The sequence below is a fragment of the Sardina pilchardus genome, chromosome 10, assembly GCF_963854185.1.
Source record: "Sardina pilchardus chromosome 10, fSarPil1.1, whole genome shotgun sequence".
NCBI classification, from domain to species: Eukaryota; Metazoa; Chordata; class Actinopteri; order Clupeiformes; family Clupeidae; genus Sardina; species Sardina pilchardus.
The window spans coordinates 13,949,393-13,971,892 of NC_085003.1; the positions used below are offsets into that span (position 1 = coordinate 13,949,393).

Here is a 22,500-nt window from a genome sequence, read left to right on the forward strand (position 1 = left end):
AGGCCCTGATGGAATCACTCACTGCGCCCCCCAAATTACTTCTGTGTCATTGCTGAACAATATTTCCCCCCAAAAGCATTCCTCCCTGTGTAAGCAGGGTGACCCGAGCCAGTGCATATGGAAATGATTGTTTGTATATTGCGCTGAGTTGAAGCTGGGGGTGGGTTGGTGGTGATGGCGAGTGTTTTGGAGGGGTGGAGGCACGGACAATGTTTCTGGCAGTGTCAGCCCCCTTGGGTAAAGACTACTGCCCTCCCTCTTGCTGTTGCGCTTTGTGAGAAAAGTTGATAAAAACAGGTTGTAAATGAAGACGGGGAGTTGGGAAGGGACATGTTGGAGTGGAGCAGTGAAGCGGCAAATCCAAATATACAAGACCCCACAGACTAATAGCCTGCAATACAAACAACACAAACAACAACAACAACAATACTAAAATGCTAATCGCGCTGCCCATAAACAGGGTGCATGGTATAAATCCAGTGTCCTACACATAAAGTCTGCTTTGTATTTATTATGATGGGCTACTAAAACAGGTCTCAAGGAGCAAATACAACTATGACATTACATGAAATTAGCTTTTCCTAGCATAAGGGTTATAACTATTCTACAGTCCCTGATTCCACAGTCAGTGAAATCTTCAGGTCTCACCACCATCTGTTTTTAGCATTCAACTATGATTATGATTAACCTACCCAACACCATAAACGCTCTTATCTTTTTCTATGTTTAACTTGACACTTGACATCATCCGACAAACTCTTAAAAAAAAAAAAAAAAAAAAAAAAGTAATCCTTCAGCATCTGGCAACATACATGGAAACACCACCATGCATCTTCACAAGAATAAATAAACAAAATAAATAAATAAGTAAATATGTGTGTGACAGTGGCAGCTTAGCCACGCCACACAGAGGAATAATGGCCGAGGGAGGCACAATTGGATGAACGGCAAACAGTGCTGAAAGAGGAGTGCTAAAGCGCTACACAGGCTGGGAGGCTCCAAATCCCCTCTCAGGCCTAAGTGGGTGGTCCTTTCAACTGTGGGGCAACAGCACAGTCAGTAGGCATTCGGAGAAGGGGGGGGGGGGGGGGGGGGGTTGGATGGGGCATTGGGGGGCTTCAGAAGCACTCCCTCTCCACACTGAACATTCACCCGGTCTGGGCATTACATCCACAGAATGATATTCACGCAACGCTGGTTTTATTTAAAGCCCTGAGTGCTGGCACCGGCCGATCAAATGACAGCCAGAGGTTTTTTTTTTCAGCCTCCTTGGGATTAAATTGATTCAAGGGGAGAGGAGGAGGGGGGGGACTGACTGGGAATGATTCAGAGAGAGAGAAAGAGAGTGAGAGAGAGTGAGAACTTTTTACATTATCAAAGGATTTAGCTCAAAACATGAACTAAAAATACAAGGGCCTGGCCCAGGTTGTGGCATTCGAAATGAAGAGGCCGCTCACACACATTTCGTAAGCGTCAAGCACTACTGCACCATTTCTACTGGCCAAAAATCAGGGTTCGCATGAAAAGTCAACCATGTGACACTCTCTCACACACCCTATACCCCTTTCAGCTCCCTGTCTCATAATATTTTCACAACCCTTTAAAAAATATTGTCACATTCGCCTTTGCTTGCACTTATGCACATGACTCCTCCTCCCTCCCCCCCCCCCCACTGCTCCCCTCCGCATCTTTGTCTGTGGAATTCCCGGACAGTCCAGAGCGAAGTTCCACGCCGTTCTAGAACACTGTCACATCGCTTCGCCGGCAGGCATTGGGAGGGAAGCTCACCGGCTGGCGGAGTGAACTCCAAGAGGCCTGCCAGGCTTCCAGCACTCTACACCACTGTCAGTCATGCCCCGCACCGCTCACTCGGGGGAAAAAAAGCCATGGGAAGCTCAAGACATGTCGACATTGAAGTTCAGACAACCAAAGGATCCTTTTTGTGTGTTTCATTTCGTTTCTTTTTAGTGAGAGGATGAGAGGAAGACGGCAGTGGCTTTGAGGGGAGAAATTCTAGACTTTTTCTCATGGCTTCCACTCAAATTCAAACACTACAGTTGCACTCTCAAATGTGGATTATATTGTTAACATGCTGCAAAAAACCTTGCATATTTTTTTGTCTTTCTTCTATTTTTAGAAGCATATTGGAAACATGAGAAAGTAAGGGTGAAATTTAAATGAGGTGACTGCTGTTAAAGTCACAGATGAAGTATATGTGGGATGGTTCAGCGGTGACAGTATTTCATTTTAACCCTACAACAGTTGTAACTGTATGAGTCTCAACTTTCATATATCAAGTGCATATGGGTAGATAGAGGTAAATATACATTCAAGGATATATGTATATATCAGTCTAAAAGGTGTTTATTGTCATTTTAAACATAATTGCCCATCTCATTAACCAAATTTCCACCAATAGCATGGAATCTGTGAAATGTCTTATGTTAAAATGCTTTGTAATACTTTTTCTATTTCATCTCTTGATCTGAAAGGTCTTTCTAGAGACAACAGAGAGATTACACTACCAAAACTAAGCCCTGTAAGTCTGTTTCCCTTACTTTTTGTGTAAGAGACAGATTACCAAGACTCCTTCAAAATGCCTTAGCGTCAGAATCAAGAAGAAAAGAGAGCCAGTGGCTACCAGTAAAGCACATTAGGACTGTTTAAGTTGGCCCCACAAGTCACACATTTCAATTATTTCAAAGCGGGGTCCAATTAAAAGCTGCAAACACGCCTTTTGAATGCAAACTAACACAATTAAAAGTGTTTCACGAGTGCATTAGAGGAATCAGTTCTGAATTAGTACTTTGAATACACAAGGCTCCTGCTTTTCTCCCCCCTTTTTCATCTCCGGCTCCTTTCACTCTCTCCCAGTACTGAGAGAGAGAGAGAGAGAGGGAGAGAGAGAGAGAGAGAGAGAGAGGTCCTTTTTGAAGTCGGTGGGGGCTTTCTTTCCCCTAGTACCCCCCCACCCACCCACCCCACCAATTCTCCCTCTCTCTCACTCCCTCTGTGGAGAGAAGATTGAGTCTGCCCTAATCTGCTACTTGTACATTTGAATGTCTTGTGGAGGGAGATGATCCAGGCCGACTGATAAAGGCCCAGGTGCAGGGACAGTGGCCGTGCCTAACTTGTTCTCGGCGGGGGCCGTATATCATAGCGGGAGGCCCTCCCTTTGAAGATGCATGCCTGTTTTCAGGGGAGGGGGGGGAGTGATTTGTGGCCACTAAGGGCAAACGCTTTACAGCCCCACGGACTGGGAGTGTCCCCCCACCCCACCCCGCCACCACCACCACCACCACTGTCGCTCGGATCCCCACCCCTGACGTAGCCTTATGGGGGGCCTGGCCAAAACCCTCTGGTGTGTGCTCAAGGGTCCTTCATCAGGTCACACCCCAGCATCCTCTCCAGGGTCTGTCACAGGAGGTCAGGACTTTTACCAACACACTCTTGAGAGCAATGGAAACCTATGTACACTTAAAAAAACACTCCTTCCTCCTCCTTCCCCCATAATGATGACCATGTATTTTTTGGGGGGGAAATAAATAAATAATTAGACAAAAATAAATAAAAGGCAGGTTAGTTGCTCACAATGTGTTATGTTCATTTTTACAGAGATAACCCAGATTTTGTCGAGATTCATTCAAGACTATCAGGGTGAAAATGAGGACAGACAAAAACCATCTGGCAGAAACCAGGCCACACAGATGTTTTGGATACTGAAATAACTGCAATGCAAATAAAAGTTTGAGAGAACTGTGTGTGTTCTTAACCCCCGCCCTGGGGGCAGAAGGGGGGGGGGGGGGGCAGAGGGGAGCCATCATTAGGCTCACAAGCACAACCTTTGCCCCCCAGTTTGCATGACCCATCCAGCGGGCCCAGAGGTGGTTCTGTTTGGCTTGTCTTGTTCTCTGACCTCGCCAACAAAACCCACAACAGCCAGCATTGCTCTGCCCTCTCTCCCCTCGCTCCACCCCCCCCCCCCCCCCCACCTCGCTCCACCCCCCCTAAGCCCCCCGCCATTCATTTGTCCACTGCAGAGGCACCTAATGAAGCCGGAGAAAAGAAATTAGCTGAGCGTCAAACCCACCCACCCTCCTCCACCACCCTACTCCCCCACCCCCACCACTTCCCTGTAACCCTCACCACCCATCCAGCCCTCCATTTTGACAGTGTCATTAAGGTTGGCCCTTTGCACACGGGGATGCCCGGCCGGGCTGGCAGGGGCTTTCTGCTGCATTCCTGTGTTTGTTATTTAGATGCTTATTTGCTCTGGTCGTCAGGAGCGGGCTGGCTGCACAGCAGTGGTTTCCTTCCTTCAGCTGGATGACAATTAACCGCGGGGAGCAACTCGACTCACACAAGGCATTCATTCCCCCAGTCCCACTGCAGTCTGGGAGAAGCTAGGAGGAAGGGAAGGGGCTTTTTTTTCACCCCTCTTTCTCTCTCTCTCGCTCTCTTTCTTTTTCTTTTTTTTACTGCCAATGAATTAGAGTCGTTTTCTTCTCCGCACGCCCACTCCTGTCCAGCGCCGATGACCGGCAGTGAAAGCAGCCCCTCCTCTCTCCCCGTGCACCTGTGTGTCGCACCAGACCTGGGGATGTAGGGTGGGGAGGGGGGAGGAGGGGAAGGGGAGGGGAGGTGACCTGCATTAATAGCGGGACCTCTAAAAACAGGACCTAATGGGCAGCCGTGTGTCCAGGTTAACAGTGGTAAAGAATGGGAGGTATTGAGCGTTAACCCCCGAGGACACAACTTAATTAAATAGGCATGAAACCCGTGTTTAGTTTAAGTGTTCGACACCTTGTCACTGACTGACATAAATTCCATTCTTGTCCCTAAAGGAATTACAATTGCTTAACTCTATCTTAGATAGAATCAGCTTCAAACTAGGGCCACACATTCCATTCTCTCCGAAAAGGGCTTGTTAATATGGTATGAAACAACCGCTGAACTGCACAGGCTCTTGAGTTCATTTGCAAGTAACAATTACAATAGACAGGAATACACACTTCTTTAATCTCTTATTAGCCACCATGAGCTATTTATTTCATACTATTTCATCATGATTCTGTGCATACTTTAATTAATGAAATGACCTACATTCTTTTTCTCCATTAGAGGTAGAAAAACACTCCTCTGAGAAAATTAGAGAAAGAAAGAGAAGGAAAGAGAAAGAAAGAGAGAGGGAAAAAAACTTTCCTCAGCCTTTACCTTCCCTCCCCATCCCTCCTCCAACGGCCCAAAATGCACCAGGGGTGCAGTCGTCTCACGTCTTGTCTATTTACTACCTCGTTAGCATCCACTTTGGGCCTCGGCGCAAACACTGTAACTAACACAGTGGCGCTCCCCTGGGTGCCGTGGAGATGGCGGCGAGCACCCGTTAAGCTCGCTGTAACCGCAAGCTGAACCTCGGCGCCGCGCGTTTATGTCTCCCCGTTAGCGCTCCTCAATGAGGCATAGACTCCCATGGCTGCCGGCGTCGTGTGCTTTTGAGAGGGCTTGTTGTTTTGCCGGTTGTTTTCTCTTTCCACGCCGTCGATTGCGTTGTGAAATTGTTGTTTACACTGTCGGTTAGCGGGACAGATGCTACGCTATCAACAATTACTGCCGTAAACGGTTACTGTGTTCCGTCTGTGTGTCGCTCACTCGGCCTGTCTGAATGGACCCGACTGGACAACAGTTCACATGAGGCTATCACGCAAATTCAGACTCCATTGGGCAGTACATTATGCAACGTACCATTGTGTGTGCTGCTCTGTGTATATTATGCATACTGTGTGGGATGACACCCTAAATATCGGTGTCTTACCTCTGGTTTGTCAGGAAGCTGAAACTCTCTCTGACACACACACACAGACAGACACACACACAGACACACACACACACTCTCTCTCTCTCTCTCTCTCTCTTCTGGGGTCTCAGCAGCTGTGTGCTGTAGGGACAGGTCCTTCCAGCCATTGACTTCCTGAGATTTGAATTAATTACTTGCTTCACAAGAGAAACTGGATTGCGGTGGTGCCCCCCCCTGCCCACCACCACCACCCCCCTCAGAAGTCTCCTCTTTCTTTGAAAAAAAGTGGAGGGAGAAAAAAAAAAAAAAAAACGGCCCCAATGGACTCGCAGATGGTTTCAGTGAGCCGAGCTTCCCATCGAGAATAATTACACTGGGGATCTCTGGCACTGCCACAAACCTGGCGCTCACAGTCTTCATTCTGAAAACGTCTGAAAACAGCCATGGGGGAGGCTTGTGACTTAACATAAATTAGACCACCAGGGAATGGGGGAGATCTTTACGCCGCAGAAGGGCAGCAGCAGCAGCAGCACTGGGGATGAATGCGCGGAGAGAGTGGCGTGAGGGAACCAGACCATGTGGTGGCATTTCTCTGTGCAGGCCCGCTGCAGCTCTGAAACACGTCAGGAAGCTTTTTTTCATCGGGCTTCTGGACTGGGCAGCCATCCGTGGACGCCTTTCGCTGCACTCATCAACATAATGTAGTGTTGTGGATTGGTCAAGAAGATAAAATCAGAAGACGGGATATTATGAACTATATAGAGTAAACACAACTTCTGACTCCACCCCACAGCATTGTGAATTTGGCTGGTATTTCAACACAACATTTCTACTTGAATAATGACCTTCTCCACATTGTGGTTGTTCTTCCAACTGGAATTCCGAATATGAAAAACTAAATGAAAAATGAAGCACACAATACATCAGTCAAAGGCTCCAAGTCTTGTAGCGTGGCTATATGTAAACAATTCTGCCCGTACTCTGAGATGGCAGTACTAGTGAATTGGTGAGGTGGAGTGATTCCAAGACAGGCAGCTGATCAGTCATGAGCCACCATGACGTGCTGAGTGATATAATGTGTGTTTTCCCTGCTAGCCCTGAATGGAGCTCCTTATGTGTAGCCAGTGTTTGAGATAGGATTAATTATGTGATGTTTGTTATTTTTGTTTGTTGCTTAATGACTGGACCTTGACTGCACTTGGAGAGGGGGGCTGATGAGTGTTAGCGCCTATGAAGAGGACACTTGAAGTGTGATTAACAGTGAAGGAATGCTGGGAGCACCAGTGGTTTCTAATTAACCCCTTATTGTGCTCCCCCACAAAGAGACAAAAGAACAAAGTAGAATTCAAATACAAGAGATTATCACAATAACAAAAGACAAAGTACTGGATCATGCTCTTGATGAGAATTTTCACACTGATCGTGCCAACATGAGATTAGATCAAAGACAGATCAAGCTACATTAGCGGTAGAATAGGGCCTTGTTATTCAAGGAGGAAAAGCATCAATCTGCATGCCACAAAATCCCAACAGCACAAGGCTGTTAACTTCCCCTGTCTCATTTAAATAAACCTCAGTGCTTTTGTCATCTAAAAGATGATTCCAGCAGGCTGATTAGTGGCTTGTAATTCTTCTGCGAAATCCGTCATTCTTTGACAGTGTTAGAATTCGGTATGAGAGCCCTATTAGATTAGCCAACATCCTAAAAAATACAACATGACAGTCAGATCATAAACATCCCAACTAAAAGCTCAGAACTGGCCCTGATTTGCTGGGTCGTAGCCACATCTCTCTCTCTCTCTCCGTCTCTGTCTCTTTTTCTTTCTTTCCCTTTCTTTCTTTCTTTCCCTTTCTTTCTTTATTTCTTTCTTTCTTTCTTTCTGTCTGTCCCTTTCTCCCTCCCTCTCTTTCTCTAAGCTTTTGCCAAGTAGTAATTACCGCTGACTTCCTCTTCTAGATGTATCACCAAGGTGGACCTGGAGATGACCTGAACCTGCACTTTACAGGGAAAGAGACAGTGTGACTTTCACAGATCACACCCTCTTCACACACCACCACCACCACCACCACCATCCCCATCATGAACCCGCTGCCCCTGTGCTCGTACTGGCCTCTTCCACCATACAGCCAGCAGGTTCACCTCAGCAGCGGTAGCCCTGGTCCTGTGTACCCCCCGCCTCCCTCCCTCCCTCCCTCCTCCTCCCTCCCTTCTCCTCCCCCCTCCCTCCTGTGCTCTTCTCCTTTCCCTTGCTCCTGCTAAACCTGCTAATCAGCAGCATCTCCCCCGCTGCCCTCCCTCCTGAATCTGGCCCCTTCTCCAGTGGACTCGGGCACTTTTCCTCACCTTCTCTGCCTGGGACGCCTTTGAAGTGCGCCGCAAGTGTTAGTTTACGGTTGTAGAGGGGGAGATAAGATCGCTGGGAAAGGTGATAAATTAGCTTGTCGCAGCAGCTCCGCGAGGGGAAATAGCAGGGTACTAAAATCCACAGCGGCTGTTACTGTTCTAACATATTTAACGCCTCACAGCTAAAATCCTTTAGCACCCAAACACCCTGGTGTCAAATCTCCTAAGTACCTTCATTAAAGCAAGTTGTTTATGTTTGCTATTAAATTAACTTCCAGTGAGATAGACCGAGCCGTGTGCGCAACAGAGAGATTCAACGCCATTCGATGTGCTCCATTTAGATGAGGAACGCTCAGTATTTGCTGATTACTCAATACTACCAAATAGGGCAATACGTAACACTTACAGGTATTTACTCCCATCGGCGAACAGGGGTAGGCACCTGGGCAAGCAGAGGCAAGCTTAGAGTTGCTCATCCTTTAGACTGGTTTATACAGCATCTTGAGAATGTGTCAGTTTACAGTGGTAGAAGATGTAACTTGCAATTAAACCATTTTAGAAGTATGACACCTTACAATTGGTTTGTTTTAGACGCTGTAATTCAAAATAATTTAGTCAGCTAAATTACTGGGCGAAACGTGAACACTGCTGTCTTTTCTCCTTGGCAGTGGCATTTGTGTCTTCTCACAAACTGTAAATATGCCACCTAACCCTGGTTTAATTAGCTACAGTGCATCATACTGTATACAGACTGAGATGCATCATGGATGTTTATGGCAAAAAAATATTCATCAACAGCCAAAGCTATCTTATTATCCAAACAAGACGTGCTGTACCATGTTTTATGCTTATTCGTATAAACCTCCTGCAATCTGAACTGTGCTTGTCTGCAAATGGCAACTGACAATTTATAGTCGAGAATTACACACTAGGCACTCAGCCATTTTTCACCAATAAGAAAAAAGGTAAATGCAAGGAAGAGAAAAAAAGAAGTGGAGATAGCTGAGTCTGTGGCGTTTGACAGGGCTGGTGCCGACGCCGTGATAGATAGGTGTGCTTCCCTCGTGTCCCAACTCGCCACGCGTCTAACAGGTGGGACGTTCAAGGTTCAGCACGCGCCGCCTCTTACGTGTAAGAGGACCATGAAATACCAGCCTTGAGTGACGACAAAATAACAGTCACCTCAGTTGTGATGTCTTCTTCTAAATGTTGCCCAACTCCAAAGGGGAGGGTCTTTTTTTTTTTTTTTTTAATCATAACAGGGAAACCACACTGTTTACTTAAACCCTTAAATTTAATTAGGTACAAAAGTTATTACAGTATAACATGTTAGAGACTAACTATCTTGGATAGCAGAAACATCTGGTTAAAAAAATCAATCAACAACCCCTGATGAACCATTAATGACCACTGTGATTAAGTCCTCAATGTAGTATTTCTCCCTGTGACATCACATCCAATGTCAAATGTAATGTCCCTGATCACTCTGAGGGGAAAGTAGAGCCCTTCCTCTCTGAGCTGTTGACTAATAGTTCTTGTTATCACCTTCCTGTTCCAATACACATCACTATCTCGAATAACAACTAACCCCTGGGTTTTTATGGCCCCCCTATGTTAAGTCAGGCTAATTTACACAAATAGAGAGGATATGCACCTAACAACTTGCTCAGTGGGAATTGCATAGGGCCAGGTGCACACAAAGAGGAGAAACTCCCCAAGAAACTTCCAATAGCCACTCATGGGCAATCTGTATTAGTCTTTCCATCCCACTGGTTGGCCATTGCCACATTTTAGATGAGAGTGATTGTGAAGCCATTTTTAAATGAGTTTAAAAAAAAAAGGCAACACTTCCCCATTGGAAGACCAACAACAAATAAAAAATTTATCAAATAAACAAAACTCATTTAGAAAATGTTAAGCTTTAAACAAATTCTTGAAGGCATGTCATGGTGGGCATACAACAATTAGTAGAAATGGCCCGCCTAACATTTCCGTCAGTGTCTCTTAAATCCAGGCTGATAATTGATTCCCATTCTAACGTGTAAAGACGATACACTGTCTGTGGTAGTCTTGTCTCGCCGTGATCCACGCCCCAGCAGAACACCCCAGACGCCTCCCACTGGCATAATTTGTTTCGCAGTCACAGGCTGGCCGGCCACATGAATCAGATGTTGACATTCTAATTTCATGCACACACGGGTGTTTGGCGGGTCCGGAGTCCACACACACACACACACACACACACACACACACACACACACACACACACACACACACACACACACACACACACACACACACACACACACACACACACACACACACACACACACACACACACACACACACACACACACACACACACACACACACACACACACACACACACACACACACACACACACACACACAGCTCCTCCTCTACAGGCCATGCCCTTCCAGTACCTGTCTCTTCACACAACTGCCTCTGACTCCAGTGGAGTTTTACCCGCTAACTATCTTACGTGCGTCATCAGAGGTACTTGGGTTAAATCTTGTGGGGTTTGAATGTTGTTTTCCTCTCACTCATAGATCTTTTTTGATGAGTCTATCTGATAACAGGCAGATTAGTTTGCTGCTTGCTGATGACACAGGGCCTAGTCCTATGTGAGCCGCTTATGTTGTGGCTACAAGCTTGGGTAGGTTTACCACTACCTCAGTTGGGCTAGGGGAGAATAACAGTAGGCTATTGCTTGACATCACTGGCACTCCTCTAAAATGTGTGCAACACTATTTTCATAACAATGTTAATAGTGCATGCGTGGGCATATTACCAGAGGACACATCAAGAATCTCTTATGTAGACAAAGCAGCTTCCAGCTGTCTTATTATTCACATCACACCTAAAATATTTGTTTATTCTAGTTGTTTTACTAAAACAGTAGGTGAGTTACCTGCGCAAAAAAATAGCCACCAGCAATGCATAAACACATCAAAAACTTATCTTCCGCCGATGCACAGTTTGTCACATTTGCAGAGTAAACTTGATGCAACTTCTGCTTACCATAGATTAATTTTCCCGCCTCTACAAACACAGCGTTGACAGCCCATAATACGCTTCGAAACATGGAAGACTGTGGGCCATGTCAGTCTCTGGCCCCATTCTGTCAGGAAGCCCATGAGATGTGGACACTGACAGAACGAAGGGTGTGCGATCTCAAACACGCCACACGCTACTGAGAAAACCTGGCGGATTCTCTTTGCTCCACCATCCAATGCTAATATACGCCCAGTCCAAGGATCAGCTAGGTTTGGAGAGACACTCTATCTATATCTAAAAGCCAAGAACTTCATATACTTATATGGCATCTTTCAATGCAAAAAAAGTATGAGAAATGTTACATGACACAAGGATATGTATAGATGCATGTATTTGCCATGTTTTGCAAAGTTTGCATGGTGCAGTTGCTACAAACTGCTTATTCTTAAAATTCAACCATGACCTTTCCATTCCACAGGGTGATCAACGTCTTCAGAGCTATGATAGTGAGCCGCACACACTCGTAAAAAGAGCACCCTCACGCAAACTGCAAAACAAATGAAGTCAGAGGAGTTCAGGAAAAGCCAAGTATCAACAGAAGTTCTGTCAAACGTGTTCTCCCTTCCAAGTGACTTATCACTCAACAATAAACAGCCTCTAAATAATGGGACCTGTGTGTCCATTTCATCTCACTGCTGGAGGTTAAGTTGAGTTTATTACTGAGGCCACTGGCGGCATGCATTAAGCAAATCATAAATTATGCATGCTAATTACCTTCGGCTTCCAATTTAATGAATTCTTTTAATTAAACTACCACATTGTGGCTTTGCAGTGGCATGGTCTATATTTCATCCATGCCTAGGATGACCTTCCTCTATGTCAGAGTGGCTCATGTAGGCCTAGTTGAGGGAGGGAGGGGGGGATGCAACAGTTTTGTCTATGGTTACACAGACAGATTAAAAATGGCTCTAGCAAATAAAAAAGAATAATAATAATAGCAGGGATGAAAAACTCACATTGAACATCACCTGAAATAATCAAGGGTATCAAGTATAACATCATGGAAAATGCCACTGTGTTATCTGTTTGGTGAATTTGAGTTTCTGTAATGTTGATTACAGATGACCCTAGGTACACAATAACGATCATACGTAATACTTAACACATGCAGACTACTTTCCTCCTCAAATCTTTACATTAATTTTTAAATTAAGAACTTTTGGATATGGACCTCAACACTTCATAATGTCTTAATAACTAAAGGACATAAATAACAAAAATGTGCTATATGATTTAAGAATATTGTAGTAGTTTTTCAGTTTTTAAACTTTAAGTTAGAAAGCATAATATCTATGTGCCAGGTCAGTTAAATCACCCACTTAAACTTGTAAGACAACCACATAATTTACACATCAAGAAATTGCCATTTATAATGCATTGAGACTACATAAGGTGACATTTGGAAAATCACTATAATCCCTTCTGTAATCTTGGCACTAGGCCAATAAAACAATAACAACTATTGAAATAGAGATGTGCTGTCATATATTTAAAATGCTGTGTGATGGACAAACATTTTACATTATGCCTGTTCACCATCTCATGCTACTATAATATCCTGATTTAAATCACACCATAAATAAATACAATGATAGACTACAGATTGTAGTCTGCCATGTCACACAACATTGTTATGGGCTTATTGAGGAATTTAGAGCAAGTAGCCATAATAGTATGGCTCCACGTTGATACAGTGAAATGTGTAAATCAGAATATGGACCACTTCATGGAAAATCTCAGCAGGCATGAGGCGCCAAGTTAAATAAACCTCTGTGTCCATTTGTTTAGTTGTTTGCTCTTTTTGTTAGCTTTTCAGTGGTCTTTGTCTCACCTATTTGTTTATGAAAAATCCTTAAGAAGAAAACATGGCAGCGAAAAAATGTTCTCTACCCATTCCACACATTTAATACGCGGGAATAAACAAAAACGCTAAACATAGCTTACAATGTAAAAAAGAGAGAGAGAGAAAAAAACTTGCACTGTTGTGCAAACAGAGTCTAAGGGGGAGGGGATGGATTTAAATTCCAAAGGGGTCTCAGAACTCGTTTCCTAGTCCCCCAGTCAGCAATGTGTTTGTGAAAAATCAGTCTTTTTGTCTCTTCGAAAAAAAGGCTAAATCTACATCGGTGGCCCAGTCTAAGTTTGCAATTCTTTGCACTTTCTATTCAGCTGAATGAGAGTGAATGAAGTGCCCAGAGACCCTTTATTTGATCTACTCAATTGCATAAAGTGACGGAATTCTAATGTATTTGCTTAATACTGAGCAATGGGCCGTTGCTCTCGGAGAGGAAAGGAGGACAATACACCTGATGTTCCATACATTTTGACCGGATAGCTTAGGATGTTTCATAAGCCATACAGATTTGGAAAATAGCAGTGCAAACAGAATAAATCAAAAGTTAACTTCCATATAAGTTTAATAACTTAAGTCTTAAATCAAATCTATAACCTGTCTGTCAAATAGAAAATAACGCAAACTGTAGGCTACATAACGAAATGATTCCGGCGCTTATTTTAGAGGGGACCTGGATGTTTTGGTTTTCAGTAGCTAATTGCTATTTAGCATCTAATAGAGAAAATCCTAAATTACCTGCAAATTCCATCAAAATAGCCTATCGAAAAAAGATTAGTGTAGTAAAAATGCACCACCTCTGCTGGGCAAGCCTATATTAACACCTCAGTGGAAATGTAGCTATTCCAAATCTAGCATCCTGAAATTAATAGCCTCCTCTGAGCAAGTTGCAGCAAAACATTAAATAGCCTATAAAACGTTGAAACTTTTTCTGCTCACATGGCCAGATATTGCATGATTCTACTCAACACATGCATTTGAGTGTAAAATGTTTAAGCTTGTCAGCGCTGGTCTTAATCGAGAGCATGGCGCTTGATGAATGAGGCTTCTTGTCTGCACTGTGGCTATGACACAGTAACTCCATGCATTCTAATCAACAGCTTGATTCATCTATTTCCTCACGGCCGATCTGGGTGTTCCTCTAGAGGCCGTGGTCTTGCACAGTGGTAGTCAAAACACTGCATTGGTACCCTGAGTCAAAGGTGATGATTTACTAATTTGACATTAGCCAGGTTATCAACCTGAATTAATATGATATCGCAAATGAATTACATTATTATGCTTTAACGGGAGACTGAAGTGGTGAAAAAAGTAGGCTAAACAACGTAAGTTTCAAAAGCTAAAAATAAACTATTTATTCGCTTTTACACTACATAATAACAACATAATAATAGTAATTATTATTATTATTATTATTATTATAAATAATAATAATGGTGTGTGTGTGTGTGTGTGTGTGTGTGTGTGTGTGTGTGTCTGTGTCTGTGTGTGTCTGTGTGTGTGTATGTGTGTGTGTGTGTGTGTGTGTGTGTGTGTGTGTGTGTGTGTGACAGTAGCCTGTTGTCTGTAAAACAAACAGAAATTAAATTTCAAAATACACGGAGAATATACTTGAGGTTTACATAATTTTAATGAAAAAATATTCTGATGACCAAGTTGATAATTTAATGCAGACTTTTTGCACACTTTTTAAAAGCACGCATGCTTGCAGCAAAACAACACAACGTCTGAGAGCATGCTTTACATTGTAACAGAAAATGTACAAATTTACGGCATTGAATACACATGGTCACCACAGCTTTAAATTAAATGCTCCACAAAACATATCCTGCAAAATAGAGATACTCTAAAACATCTAACTAAAAAGTGCATTTTACACAATTCAATATCAGTTATTTTCAGATATTCACAATATTTACCTCGCGCTCCACGAGAACCCTTGTCCATTTTTATTTTTAATATTTTTCATGTTTGACAACTTAACATACTTCTGAGTTGTATTTAATAAAAAGAAATCTAACAGCTAGGTATTTGGTATACCATCTGCAACAAGCATTTCAGTTATTTAAAAGTTGCACTGAATATCATTGTTGCAATGTCTTGATTTTTATGCCGCATACCTTGCACTTTGTTTTGATTTTCTCTGACAACTATGCATATCAAAAAGGACTAATTTGTGAACTTGGGGCCATCTCCAAATTATAAACGAGCTTGTCAGGTCACCTGTGAAACTGATTACACTGTCCAGCGCTTACTTATGAGGTTCATTAAAACACCTATCCAACTTGTATCAGCGAACGCCTCCGTTCTGACGGAATAGTTTGAGTGCTTCAACTTGTAAACAGCCATTCCTTACAGTAGGCAAACAAAATCTGGATATGCTGAAGGTCAAAAGCTGACAAATAATTTATAACATGAAACAATATACCACAATATATCTGTACTCCATCCAGGTGAGAAGACAACTACCATTCAAAGTAACACTTATAAGTCTGAAATACATACACACAAATTAACATTACTGCAACACAGAAATATCTTGCCTTGATTGTAGCCGTTATTTTTTCGCCTTCGGAGTGTGAACATGAAACTTTGGAGACTGATGTCCTGCAGGTCAAAGTCTTTGAGTGGACAAGTCCAGCGCACCTGTACTAGGTCAGTGCACCGCCACAGACTGCAGTGTTGACGGATTTGTGAGTGTCTCGCTTGGGGTGGCAGGGCTGCTTTGGCTGGTGGCTGTTTGAGGAGATGTTGGGCTTAACGACTGCGGAGAGTTCGACAGGAACGCGGGAATATGCGGGGGCAGCGACGACAGCCCAGGTACTCCGGCCGGCGTGGGTTTTATTGGCACAGGAATCGCTGGTAAGGTTTGTACCCCATGGCAAAGGGACTTGATGGGCACGCCGTAGGCACTGTAATCACTGCTGGCCATTGAGATAGGAGCTCCCGTGTCGATCATATTGGTGTTGTACATATGGGGCCAGGCCGTGGTCAGCTGGTTGTGCAGGGGGTAGCCAGCAGACATGGACTGCATGGTAGAAAAGGCGAGCCCCCCTGGTACCTTGTACTCTCTGGCAATTATGTTCTCTATGGCGAATGGATGCTTGAAAGTGGACGGCTGTGACACTCCCAAGTTATAGCTGGACATCTGCGGGAGGTGTGTTCCAGTGGCTGCGAGTGCACTAAGTCGAAGTTTGGCTTGTTGCTGAAGATAATTTGCAGCCTCGGATTGCTTACTTGGGGCCAGGGAATCCATGTTCATCATAATTTTAAAACGCTTGCGCCTCCTCAAGAAACTTCCGTTCTCAAACATGTCTCCGCACCCGGGATGCAGCGCCCAAAAACTGCCTTTCCCAGGCTGATCCGGGCGTCGAGGGATCTTGATGAAACAATCGTTGAAAGACAGATTGTGCCGTAAAGAGTTCTGCCACCTTTGCGTGTTTTCTCGGTAATAAGGAAAACGGTCCATGATGAACTTATAAATCTCGCTTAGTGGGAGCATCTTCTCCGGACAGCTCTGGATGGCCATGGCGGTCAGGGAGATGTAGGAGTAAGGAGGTTTCTGGTCGCTGTATGTGTTTCTGCCTGGTCGAGGCATTCTCGCAGATATTCAGTTGCTGATGTTTAAAATGGTTCGATAGTGCAGGTCAGGAGATTATCTTTGCTGCTCGAAATCTTCACGCTATTTTTCGCTTTTCCAAAACTTCGGGAGTACATACAAAACACTCAATATGTCCCATGAACGGATAAATGCGTCAACAAAAATGTTAAAGCAGTAAAACTTTTCTGTGGTTTACCGTCGATGTCGGTTGTCCGAGGTGTTCACCGATGAAAGTTGGAAATGCTAGTCGGGTTGTTTGCAGGAGGGGACACCAGACTTGGCTGCTGTCGGTCTGCTGCGCCTTCCTAATAAAACGCGTCTGCTTTCTCAGACGATCCGTAATCTTTACTTAAGCAAGCGGCAGTAAGCTTCCTCTTCCCCTTGCAAGTTGAATGGAGCAGATCTCCTCTCCCTTCCTTGATGCGATGAGCTAAGTAGCTGCCTCCATGTCCTTCCTCAAACCATCTGATAGTTTTATGTGGTGACATGAGCAGAAAAGACCCCTGTAGAGGCGCTTCATTAATGTGCCACTTCTTTGCTATCACATGACAATCGCCTTGGGAGGAGGGGGCTGGGAGAAAGGCATAATCTGGTTTCATTTACACCTATTTACATGGACACCTTGGGCCAATAGAAATCATTTCCATTTGAAGACAGAGCAAAGGGGTGAAAAGGCTCGGCAACCGGAATTGAACTGCGATGGCACCCAGTAACAGTGTGTGAAGGTATGCGCTAACCTTTCTGTGAGCTTCGCAGGGTGCTTGGTCTACAATTCACACGTACAAATGGAGCTACCAAGCAATGGGATGTTTGACATGGAAATTGGCTCGCTCTAGCTTTCAGTTTGCATCGCATTGTAACGGTTATTTTTTGTTGTTTGCTGTCATGACATTGCCTTGCTCCTTATGACTTATGATTACGCCTTGTTGTCCGTGGGAGCAAGATGTGAATTGGTTACATTAAGGCGGGATAATCTCTCCTAATACCGAGGTGTTACCGACTGTTATTGATAACATAAAATAGAGAGTTTGTGTATTTAGGACATATTCCACGAAATGCATGTGAAGAAATACTATAGCCCATTTGTAAATAATAGTAGCTTATTTTTTACTTAGATGTAAGGCATGCGCATATCTGTTCTCGCGTAAAGTATGCTACTTGTAATAAATGTAGTCTATAAATGATGGGCTTCTTAAGTCTCTTCATATGGACAGACGGCCAAAATGTTGTCAGCAATGGTTAAAGAGAGTAAAATAAACCAATAAACTGAACAAAGACCAAAATAAATCACACGTTTTAAGGGTAGGCTAGACCACATTATGTGGTATTGAATGCAGAGTCACATCTCAAGATATTAACCACAACACTTGAGAGTCCTCTTCACATAACAGATGACAAGCTATTCTGAGACTTGGTGGACGTTCTACCACCCACAGTAAAGAATGTTCTGTCTTAAAACATTGCTCATTAATAACGTCAAAAAAATTATACCTGCAATTAGAAGACTCTGCATTTATTAAACTGTTTGACTTCAGGAAAGCTAGAGTAAATAATTGCATAAATTACATTGACTGCACAATTTTGAAATTGTTCAATAAATGCTGCCTATGTTGAAGCTTGAAATTGTGTGGCACTGCAGTCGGGTGAAATAATGTCCGTGAAAGAAAACTCGCAAACATCGTGACAAAGCAAACAAAAAGCCGTCTTAAAATGAAACTTCATAAGGCCAGCCAGTCTTTTGTGTTTATGTAAAGTAAATTGAAAAGTACTTCAGAAATGCAAATAAAGCCTTTGGGGTGGCGTTGTGAAAACTGTATAAAATATCCATAAGTCAATTATATGAATGTGAAAACCAAATGGAAGCCTATTTTGAGCAATGGCCATTCAAGTTTTTTTTTCAAGGCTCACCAAGGGCCACCTTTCCGCTTGGTGGGTTCGCAATACGAGGGACCACACACACGCTCGGGGATTTGCTCATAATTTATGCTAATTTTCTTCCATAAATCCACAATGCACCCCTCACCACTCTGACGGATTAAGAATAGATTCGACAATACGTGTGATAAGAAGCAATACACATTGTGGATTTCACTGCACATACTTTTTTAGCGAAGCATCAAGTGCCCCGTGTTAAAGGAAACTGAACTTAATGGTTGGCAAGGGGATGAATGCGCTTGGGTAGGGAGGAGAAAAGTTTCACAAGGCTGTTAATATTTACAAAACAGGAGGAAAGTACCCACCAAAGCCTTATGGTCTCCTAGGTTGCCATACAATCAGAGTGTCCCAAAACAGACATTCGTGTCTAGAAAGTCAGCTCCATGCTGTGTCTCAAGCACACTGCTTTTTATTTCGCAGATTTCCCCCTGCCTCATGAAGTACTTCTTTTTAACTTGTCTTTCCTTCGTGTATTGACAGAAAGGGGGCAACGTATTTCGATTTTCCAGGCTTTTCACGGGAAGATCTCCACAGTGCTACGGCTGTCTCTGGAACATCAACTTGATCAAGCTGAGTCTGTCACAGTACAAGTATTCATCAGGAAAAAAGTCCTTTTTGGAGAGGTGACAATATATTGTTAATTTTCTATTTTTAATTTTTGTTTATGAGGTGGCGATATATGTCACGTTTGTAAAACAAAATGTCCCGACAGTTTACTATCCTATAGGCTATAAAATAATCTGAAACTGAAGTTAAATATTGTTTTTATAGGGCCTATTTTATTGTTATAGGGGAAAATGTGAAAGACCTCCACTCCTACAGGTTTGGCAATAAGTAATCCCAGAACTGTTCCTATACTCTAATCCTGATACAGACAACCACACAAATCGGCCTGGGATGTTTTCACAGTTAATTATGCACACAAAGGAACAGTATCAACCTGAGATGAGGGACCACCCAACTCATTCCACATTTTCATTTTTTAGAGAGAGAGAGGATAAAGTGCCCGGGCAGCTGTCATGCAAATCAGCTTTGTCCTTAACTTAACGGTTAACCAATTGAGACGAAGACGAGCAAACGCGTATTTGTTCATTCAGGATTTGTAGCTTTTTGCGCTTTCCTGCGGTAGAACGTGGATACTGAAAGCAACCCCGACCCTCTGATAATACCACCATGATTCTGAATGAATAAAACTGGCCTTTTCTCTCGTCTCCCAAAACTTCTGAGCTCAAGCAGCAGTAGATCAACTGTATAATACGTGTGTGTGTTTGGTCATTTGTACAAGCAGAACAAAGGTTGAGCTAAGCCAAATTGCGTTGCACTTGTGAACCGGGCCCTAGTCTTAAGTATCTTTTACAGCAGGGGGACCGAGAACAATTTTGTGTGCGCCTAAAAAAAGGAGAAAAACAAAGGCACTTTCTGAACCATCTCAAAGTAGAGTAGTGAGGCGTGACATTCCCAGGGCGATGACACACAAAGGCCGGGGTCATGGGGATGAGAAAGAGAATCAAACAGCCACTTTCACACGTCTGCCCTCGGCCGCTGCACTTCGACACAATAGGAAACAAATGTTGTTAAAAGAGGATCGATTCCATTCATTCTAAAGCAGCGAATGATAGCAAAACAATATTGTCAAACTGAATCAAGTTGGGCTATGTTGCCACCCAGGTCCTCGAATAGATAAAATGCCAGACAATAAACGTCCCAAAGGGCTATCCTTAGAGGGCGATTATGGGGAGGTGCGGTTAAAAAAAAAAGAAGTCCAAGTACACTCACTACTCTCAACAGTCCGTATTCTTACTTTATGGCGAAAAAGCAATACAATAGCCAGCATTTTAGCTGAAAATGTGCATCAGTAACTTTGCATGAAATTGAGAAGTTTTTTTGTATGTGTTATTTGAAGGTTTGGACGGGGAGACAGGTAGACCGCATAGCAGGCCACAGTCAACAAATATCCGTAGGCCAACACATACAAATATGGAGTTGACTAAGCCAACATGTGGTGTAACACAGACCTAAAAAGTTTCGAGCTCCGATAGCTTTCTCAAGCTACACATAGAAGTGTCAGCTCAGTTATGCTCGAGGTCGGGGGTCACGTCTTGAGTATGTTACTCTTTTTGTGAGTCTTAAATTTGCTAATGTCAACTCACTGTTGAGCCCAGAGTCCCGCTGAGTTCTCCTCTAACTCAATGTGTATTTCACAGCATTATTAGCCCGTTCTATCTGGAGGCAATGTAGATTTACCAAAGAACTAATGAATAAACAAATTGCAATCGCTGGCGGTGTAATTGACATTGTTAATGCAAACATTTGTATACATATGTAATTAAATCATGACATTTTGTAACTCAAAAACAACAAATAAATGATTATTATTATTATTATTATTATTATTATTATTATTATGCATTATATCTTAAGTTAAACAAAAAGGTAGGCTATAGGTCTGCTGTAAAAAAGTATTCGAGGTTCATGGAGTTGATTTGGCAACCATTGATTCAAAACTCGTAGACACACATCTTTTTATTAATCCCACCCTATGCTGCCCCATTTCCATAACTCGGATAAAGGCGGAAATATGGGAGCTATCATGGGGGTAGGGGTCGTCTTGTTACATGCAGGTAGCATGTCATGTGTTTTACCGCTTGGCTACATCTGACTCATCTTGTATCCGACCAACTCTTTTTTTCTTTTCTTTTAATTAAGTCTGTGGCGTTTTCCTCTCCCTTGAGATGTTTTACGGTGCAATTAGGGACGTATTTGTGATAAGGCGTATGAATATTCAGGAGAATGTCAATTAATTAGCAGACAGAGAGCCCTCGTTATAATGCTCAAACCTTTTTAGCGCAGCGCAAAATTAGAGGAGGAGGGCAGAGCATCATCATAGATAAACGCTGTCCTCACCGTGTTCATTAGGTTAGAATGACTTGGCTTACAAAAAATAGTAGCTACACTTATTAATCATTTTAATTACTGGGCGTAGGCTACACAGAGATATACAATACAAAACCTTTAAGACAGAAATTGTTTCATGGTTAAAAGCAAATGTCTTCGAATTTCTTGTTTGAAATTAAATACATATTGACCAGAAAAATAATGAACATCAATCAGGATGCAGGCTATAGTCCATTTTCGACAAAGGCCCTGGAAAAAGATAAACATTAAGGCTGGCTGGGAAAAGGAGCCCAGATTAATATTAATTAGCCGTTTCTCACTGACACCAAAATAAGTACCTGGGAGAAAAGCACCTTCGGGGCATTTTGAGCATATGCTGGGATTATAGTTAATGGACTAATGACATAAATTAGCCATTCATTATACAGCACATCAGGTGTAAGGGATGTCTCAATTGTGACGATAGACTGAGAGGACGAAGGACGCACGGGGCTCCACTCAGCTGAAAGGCCGGTCAAGATTAATTTAGCCTCTAAATCTAAACATATTTTACCCTGGAACAAAGGCATACAGTAATGTGCAAATAAATGCATGTTACATAAAAATGACCACGGCATTTAAAACGCCCGCTAGTTATGAAAATACGAATTTACTTAAGTGACATCGCCGGGGGCCGTGACGATTTCAAATCTCCGGCAAGGCGTTAATTTAACACTCATATTTGGAAAAGAAATACAGAAGGCAAACATACACCACCCATCAAAGCCCGACAAAAAACATAACGCACTGAGACATATAGGCTACGGAAAGCAATACAATATTTGTCATTCGGGATGGCTTACACACATTGAATTCTGATCAGAACCGGGTCAGGTTGAGGCAAATTGCAATCGGAATATCCGTTCGTCTTTCAGCAGTGAGGGGCAATGACGTCAGTGATGAATAATGCTGTTGAGGTTGAATTCCTAAAACAACCACCACTTCAGATAATCTCGTTTTA

The 22,500-nt window shown here is 43.1% G+C and overlaps 1 protein-coding gene and 1 long non-coding RNA gene across 3 annotated transcripts in view; both read right to left on the bottom strand.

Annotated features, from left to right (window-relative positions):
- Positions 1-22,500, bottom strand: part of LOC134094125 (uncharacterized) — a 91,574-nt gene that overhangs the window by 26,882 nt on the left and 42,192 nt on the right. Inside the window, exon 5 of one of the 2 annotated variants that reach the window (XR_009940426.1) lies at positions 21,570-21,749. The exons of the other annotated variant lie outside the window; for it this stretch is intronic. This is a non-coding gene — a long non-coding RNA (uncharacterized LOC134094125). Of the gene's footprint in view, positions 1-21,569; positions 21,750-22,500 lie in introns of those variants that run through there. 2 annotated transcript variants of the gene reach the window in all.
- On the bottom strand, positions 14,681-17,157 carry foxb1a (forkhead box B1a). The gene has a single exon (XM_062547399.1). The coding sequence runs from the start codon at positions 16,665-16,667 to the stop codon at positions 15,726-15,728; it is 942 nt and encodes a 313-aa protein (XP_062403383.1). The 5' UTR covers positions 16,668-17,157; the 3' UTR covers positions 14,681-15,725.

What these genes read in the sequence shown, in the direction of transcription:
- foxb1a (XM_062547399.1), bottom strand. Translation starts at nt 16,667, where the DNA reads ATGCCTCGACCAGGCAGAAACACATACAGCGACCAGAAACCTCCTTAC.